The sequence below is a fragment of the Triticum dicoccoides genome, chromosome 2A (assembly GCF_002162155.2).
Source record: "Triticum dicoccoides isolate Atlit2015 ecotype Zavitan chromosome 2A, WEW_v2.0, whole genome shotgun sequence".
NCBI classification, from domain to species: Eukaryota; Viridiplantae; Streptophyta; class Magnoliopsida; order Poales; family Poaceae; genus Triticum; species Triticum dicoccoides.
Window position 1 is genome coordinate 72,555,746 of NC_041382.1, and position 7,665 is coordinate 72,563,410.

The window sequence follows — 7,665 nt, forward strand, 5'->3', positions numbered from 1 at the left end:
AGACACAGGAGAAAGAGCACTACAACCTCGCTCTCCTCGCATCACCGACTGACAGATGGCTAGATCTAAGACGAGCTCACGAGCCAACCTCGCTTTGGCTAGATCTACGACAAGCTCACAAGCGAGGAGGCAATGCTGCTGGCTAGTTGTGTGGACCAGTTAAGGAAATAAGCACATATAATTGCTACTACCTTTGTCCTGGTTTATTGGCTCTCATTATATTTTATGCCAAATTTAGAACGTAAATTTAACTAACAAAATTTCATGCATGTCACAAAAAGTTATGTCATTACAAACTATGTTCAAATACAAATCGAATGATATAATTTTTGTTGACATGCATTAACATATTGTTAGACGCATTTCATTTTCGACCAAAAACATTTTAAAAGGCCCACTAATTTGGCACGGCCTGGCCCTTGCCGCAGAGCCGCGCCATCCTCTGCAGCAGCGTCGCGATCTGCCGGCCGTCGCCGTTGTTCCGCACCACCACCTCCCGCAGCTCCCTCGCGCGGCGCCTCGCCGCCTCCCCTTCCTCCCCCTTCACAGCCGCGCGCACCGCCCACGCCACTTCCTCCGCCATGAACTCCCCGAACCGCTCCTGCTTCACGCGCGCGGCCGCCGCGCCCAGCTCCACCGCGAGGTTGGCGTTCAGCGGCTGGTCGATGTGCAGCGGCAGCGCCACCATCGGCACCCCCACCGCCATCGACTCCAGCACCGAGCTCCACCCGCAGTGGGTCAGGAACGCGCCGCAGGAAGGGTGCGACAGGATGCGCCGCTGCGGCGCCCACCCTTCCACCACCAGCCCGCGCGCGGGCGCGAACCCCGGCGGCATGGACCTCGCCGCGCCGCGGGCGTCGTCCTCTGCGTTCGGGAACCGCACCGCCCACAGGAAGGGCACCCCGCTGAGCTCCAGCCCGCGCGCCAACTGCGCCATCTGGCGCTCCGACATGAAGTACTCGCTGCCGAAGGAGACGAACACCACGGAGCCAGGCTCCTCGCCGTCGAGCCACCGCGTGATGCGCCCGCCGTCGCGCTGCTCTTCCGACCCACCGGAGTCGACGAGCAACGGGCCGGTGGGGATGATCTCCTTGCCCAAGAGCTGGGACAGGTAGTCCATGTACTTGCGCTCGATGTCGGCGCAGGACTTGACGGCCACGAACCCGGACGAGCGCTCCAGGCTGAGCGGCAGGCGGTCGCGCTCGGGAACCAGGGCGGTGCTGTCCTCGCGGACGGCGACCAGCGCCGTGTACTTGACGTCCTCGTCGGCGCCGCCGAGGCTGATGCTCTCGAACGGGAAGGCGCTGGGGGCCCGGTCCGTCTTGAGGCAGTGGATGAAGAACGACGTGGCGGCGGCGCCGCAGGTGGCGAAGTGGACCGCCGGGACGCCGCGCGCCTCGGCCTCGAGCGGCGCCCACGGCTGGATGAAGTCGTAGACGAGGATGTCCGGGCAGAGCTCGTCGAGGAGCGCGCCGAAGCGCGGCGCGGCGAGGTCGCAGGCGCGCTTGAGGACGGGCATGAGGCGGGCGGGGAGGCCCTTGGTGGTGTGCAGCGCGGGCGGGAGGTCAGGGAGCGCCGGCAGGTGGAGCCCCACGAGCCTGAGCCTGTCCGTCTGGTGGTGCGCGAGGGGCGCGAGGTTGGCCGGCGTGGAGACGAGGTGGACGACGACGTCTAGGTGGTGGCCGTCGGAGGCGCTGGCGATGAGGCGCTTGGCCAGCTCGAGGTACGGGCTGATGTGGCCGTGCGCCAGCCACGGGAACATGACCACGCGCATGCGCTCGCTCTCCGCCTGCGCCATGGCGATCGATCGGACGTGGCTGTGGATGGGGCTACTGGGTACAGGAGTGCAGTGCAGCTTAACAGTGCCGGAGTTGAATTCTTCTTCTTGCTGTGTGATCTGCGTCCGGCGGGGCGCGTGGATTTATAGGCGGAGTGATCGTGTCTGGAAACGCGAGGGCGCTGACCGTCGACGTGCGTACGTGCAGAGAGCTCAGTGGGCGAGCGCCGCGCGCAAGCTCCCCGGAGGTCGGGGGTTGCGGCGTCAGCATGGGTGGCGCGCGGAGTCACTCTTCCGAGGCCACGCGTTGCGTGGGGGAGAGGCGCGTGTCGGGCTTCTTCCATCACGTTCGTGACTCTGGCCTCTAGATCTAGATGGGGCACGCGGCACGACGGCGGGAGGGTCGGTAGGTGGCCGGCCGGCTGGCAAATTCAAATTTGCTGTTTCTCGCGGGCTGCGTGAAACGACGGCTTCCGGGGCAGAAAAAGCCCAGAAGTTGCCAGAGTTACGGAAGAATTGGCTAGAAACGAGCCTGAAAAGAGCTGAAACTTCTTTTTCTACTAAGTTAGTATTATATTATTCTGATGTAAAGAATTAATTCTTTTCTAATCAATTTCTTGTGTGATATTTGAATATTCTTTCACTCCAATTGAAAATCCAAAAGGGTTTCTATTTACGGAAATGATAACGGGCGAACGTCACATGGCAGGAGATGGCACATAAATGTTTTTGCAACTTTACTTATTGGTACGAGATGGCAAATTCAGCCTTTTTGCCACAATTTTTTCTTTTTCTTTGCAGAAATTGACGTACCATACAACTAAATTTGCCATCTAAAATGTTCGCAATTGAGGCGTGTCTTCCAACCTTGTCTTCAGTCGCCAAGCTTGTCAGGGCGGATGTGGCGAAGATCGTCAACTCTGTTTATTTTGACTGTCATGTTGACCATTATGACGGATGAGGCGCACATGTCATTCTTCTTCTTCTTCTCCTCTTTTCCTGTTCGACATTTTAACAAACACTTCATATACATCATCCGACAAAAGGAGTGACTGGTGTTGTTATTCGAGCACGCATGTCAGGTGCGGCCATGGGCGCGGCCGCGAGCGTCACCACGGCTATTGACGGGGAGCTCCCCTACACCACCATCTGGAGCAGCATCCCATGGTCGGGCAGGGCGTCGCCGCTCCTCCGCCGTCGCATCCGCCCAGCCCATCGCCGGAGTGGTCCGTTCATGCCAAAGACCTCCTCCTCCACGCGAAAGAAAGCCAGCTCCGGCACCCTTAGGCCAGTGCTCGCCCGCGCCGCCCATGGGCACCTCCTCTCCTATGCTCCGCGATCTCCCCCTCCTCGTCCTCTTCTCGGCGGCCGGCGTCCACGACGCGTCCAGCTCCGGCGTCACGCCCTGTTCGCCACTGGACCGGCTGTGCGGCAGCCTGGGCAACTCCGCGCGCGGCGCGCCGGAGCTCGCGGTGGCCAACACCACGGCGCTCGCGAAGCTTGCAGACAAGGCCACCCGCGACGCGGTAGGGCGAGCTCCATGTCCTCGACGGCGTGCCCATGCGCTGTTTCACCACGCGGGTACGAACACCAGGTGTTCGTTGAAATGCTTAAGAGAGAAAGAGGATGAGGAAGAAGAAGGTAGATGCTGACATATGGGACCCATCTGTAATAACGGTCAATCTAACTGCCAAAATAAACAGAGCTGACTTTTCCGCCACGTCAGTTTTAACATGCGGGTTCCGTATGTCATAAACAGGTCATCAACTTAAGTTGGTAGTTTTTTGTCACAAAATTAATACTAATCTATAGTTTTCGGTCACTTTTTAAAATGTGATAGTTCTATAGAACGATGACGTGAAATATGATAGTTTTTTGTCAAATACTCAATCTCTCAGGCTGACGTTTGGCCTGTCGTCGGCGCTCGGCATGCTTCTGCTTCTATAGAGATTCACCGCTGCACTGCACCCCCGTCGGCGATCATTGTTGGACTCATAGCAGCTGTCGATAGGCTCTTGGTCCAGCCATCAAAAGCACGCCTTCTAACTTACCCCCTTTGTAAATTTTTATAAGATAGTTTAGATCACAAGGGAGTATGTACACTTGAAGTGTCGCGTCAAAAGAAATCTTTTTGTTTTGGCTCGCTGCATTTGGCTTGAATGTTTACATAGCTTTGTTTAGTTTTTTTGTTCAGAATATAAGGTGCTCACTGACCAGACCACATGCTCTCGCGCTAGGCACATGATGTAACGAACCTTGCCTGTATGTTTTTTTAACATCCGTATAGACACAAACGCTCATATACACGTGTATACACTCATTTCTATAAACGCACACACACGCACACCTTACCCTTATGAGTATCTCCGAAAAACTGAGTCGGCATATTATCTTGAGATTTACGAATTCACTGTAGGTGTCTCGTTGTCGACGGAAACATCTCCTCCCATCAAATGCGCATCGCCGAAAATCCTGAAATAAATACGAGCATCAGGATTTGAACCTGATGGGCTGAGAATACCACAGTCCCTCTAACCATTTAACCATAGGTTGATTCGCTCCCTGCATGTTTGTTAGTTGTAAAGTTTTTCATCACGGAAGGAGAACCTGCAAAATCTCCGCAAAACAGGATGTACTAACAACAGGAATGAGACGCCTGAAACAAGCGTGGGCTCACCACGTCTACAATGACAGCTGCTTATAGAGGCGCTTAGAAGAAAAAAAACAAAGATTATAAAACAGGAATAACACCTAGGAGCCCAATGAGGAAGTCCAGGATTAAGGGGTCCTCGGGCGTCCGGCCTGTTATCCATGGGTCGGACTGATGAACTGTGAAGATATGAAAGCCGAAGATTGCATCGTGTCCGGATTGGACTCTACTTGACGTGGAAGGCAAGCTTGGCGACTGAAGATTCCTTCTCATGTAACCGACTCCATGTAAACCCAAGATCCCCTCAGTGTCTATATAAACTGAAGGGGATAATCCGGAAAGGACAACATACATACTCATTAGCATATTCATAGGCTAGACTTTTAGGGTTTAGCCATTATGATCTCGTGGTAGATCAACTCTTGTAATACTCATATTCATCAAGATCAATCAAGCAGGAAGCAGGGTATTACCTCCATAGAGAGGGCCCGAACCTGGGTAAACATCGTGTTCCCCGTCTCCTGTTACCATCGATCCTAGACGCACAGCTCGGGACCCCCTACCCGAGATCCGCCGGTTTTGACATCGACATTGGTGCTTTCATTGAGAGTTCCACTGTGCCATCGACAAAAGGTTCGATGGCCCCTTCAATCGTCAATAATGACGCTGTCCAAGGAGGAATCTTCATCCCCAGACAGATCTTCGTACTCGGCGGCTTCGTACTGCAGGCCAACTCACTTGGCCATCTAGAGCAGATCGACAGCTACGCCCCTGGCCATCAGGTCGGATTCAGAAGTTTGAACTACGTCGCAGATATCCGTGGAGCCTTGATCTTCGAGGGATTCGAGCCCGCGGCGATCGCTCCCCCTCATCCCAATGAACGTGACTTAAATATGTCATCAGATCACACCCAGAAGATGGTTCTTGCAGCTGCAACGACCTTAGAGCCGAAGAAGATCGAGCCATCCGTAGCCGCAGAGCCCGCGGCGCTGGAGCAGCACATGGACTCGATGCCCTGCAATATTCGCTTTAACAGAATTTCGGACTCGTCTCCGGCTATAAGTTTCAGACGTGTACGCCCGCGGACACCGAGCTAGATCGGTTATCGATCTTCGAGTTCAGCGCCGCTGACGTTTTCCAGCACTCACCTTTGGGTGATGTGCTAAAATCTTTAAAGAATCTGTCCTTGGAGAAGGACTCACAGCCGAACTATGTCCGGTTCGAGCTAGAGACGGATGATGAGGAATTTTGCTTCCAACCCGCCACCCACTTCATAGCCACCGTCGATGATTTAACCGACGTGCTTGACTATGGCTCCGAAGACATCGACGGTATGGACGACGATGCCGACAAAGAGCAAGGCCAAGACCCGCCATTCACTGGACGTTGGACGGCTACCTCTTCGTACGACGTGTACATGGTTGATACACCTAAAGGATCTGGCGACGACAAAGAAGATCCAGATGCGAATAAAACCTCCGAGACACAGTCCAAGCGCCGGCGGACCAGGCGCCGCCCCAAGCCCTGCCACTCAAAGGATGGCAACACTGGCACCGGAGAAAATAGTACTCCGGGCGACGCCGAAAACAATGAAGACCCTGTCGGGGCTACATCCGAACAGGAACACGACAGCAGGGAAGACAACCCCGACGAACAGGCCATAGAAGATGACTCGGAGGATGATAGTTACCGTCCACCCTCCGAGGACAAGACAAGCCTTGGCAACGAAGAGTTCATCGTGCCTGAGGGTCCTCTCAAGCAGGAGCTCTTTAAGCTTCAGCTCATAGCCACTGCAAGGAGCTTGAAAAAGAAACAACAACCGCTTCAAGCTGAACAAGATCTGCTCGTTGACAGATGGACTGATGTCCTAACAGCCAAGGAATACGGCCTCAACCGCCCAGCCAAGAGCTACTCGAAACGCAGACTGTACCTCAATTCGATGAGGAGGCGCCGGAGCACATATCTCCCTCACGTAATGCGGATCGACCACCACGTGGTCAGGACAGGATAGCGGAACGGCCACCCCACGGTCGTGATAAAGCGGCAACTCAGGCCGAACAGCAGACCGCCCCACCACCCCGTCAAAATAGGGACGAAAGAGTCTAGAGTCATATGTACGACATCCGACAAACTCTGGACAGCAGAGCAGGACACACAAGATTGATCTATGGATCGCGAGGATGTGCCTCAAAGCACGACGACGGCTACCTATTCGGACGTGACAAACCTAGCCACGCTCGGGCCGAATGCCGCAGACGGACTCCATCAGAGCTTTGCCACGTTGTGGCCCGATATAGAGGCGCCGCACACTCGCTCTGCTTCATATATGAAGTACTGGATCATGAATTCCCCAAGGGGTTCAAACCCGTCAATATCGAATCATACGACGGCACAACCGATCCTGCAGTATGGATCGGGGATTTCATTCTCCACATCCACATGGCCCGAGGAGACGACCTCCACGCCATCAAATACCTCCCATTAAAGCTCAAAGGACCAGCTCGGCACTGGTTAAATAGCCTGCCTAAGAACTCCATCGGCAGCTGGGAGGACTTGGAAGAGGATTTCCTCGACAACTTCCAAGGAACTTATGTCCGGCCACCAGATGCCGATGACCTAAGCCACATAGTTCAATAACCCGGAGAATCGGTAAGAAAATTCTGGACTAGGTTCCTAACCAAAAAGAACCAGATCGTTGACTGTCCAGATGCCGAGGCCCTAATAGCCTTCAAACACAGCATCCGTGATGAATGGCTCGCACGCCACCTCGGACAAGAAAAGCCGAAGTCAATGGCAGCCCGTATGGCACTCATGACCCGCTTTTGCGCAGGCGAGGACAGCTGGCTGGCTCATAGCAAAAAAACACAGCCAGCGAGGCAGGCCCCACCGAGGCCAAGAACAGCAGCAGCAAGCTCCGGCGCAATAGACACAAACGCAGAAGCAACGTCGACAACACCGAGGACACCACAGTCAACGCCGGATTCAGTGGCTCCAAGTCCGGCCAACATAAGAAACCCTACAAAAGAAACAACGAAGGACCTTCCATCCTGGACCACATACTCGACCGTCTGTGCCAAATTCACGGCACCCCGGATAAGCAAGCCAATCATACCAACAGGGATTGTTGGGTCTTCAAGCAGGCTGGCAAGTTAAATGCCAAAAACAAAGAAAAGGGATCACAAAGTGAGGACGAGGATGAAGAGCCCCGGCAGCCGAACACCGGGGGACAGAAGAACCC

At 54.7% G+C, this 7,665-nt stretch overlaps 1 protein-coding gene across 1 annotated transcript; it reads right to left on the reverse strand.

The window, feature by feature from the left end:
* Positions 1 to 302: 302 nt before the first annotated feature.
* Positions 303 to 1,876, reverse strand: LOC119358988 (UDP-glucosyltransferase 29-like). Its single transcript, XM_037625354.1, has one exon. The coding sequence runs from the start codon at positions 1,796 to 1,798 to the stop codon at positions 398 to 400; it is 1,401 nt and encodes a 466-aa protein (XP_037481251.1). The 5' UTR covers positions 1,799 to 1,876; the 3' UTR covers positions 303 to 397.
* Between the last annotated feature and the right edge of the window lie 5,789 nt (positions 1,877 to 7,665).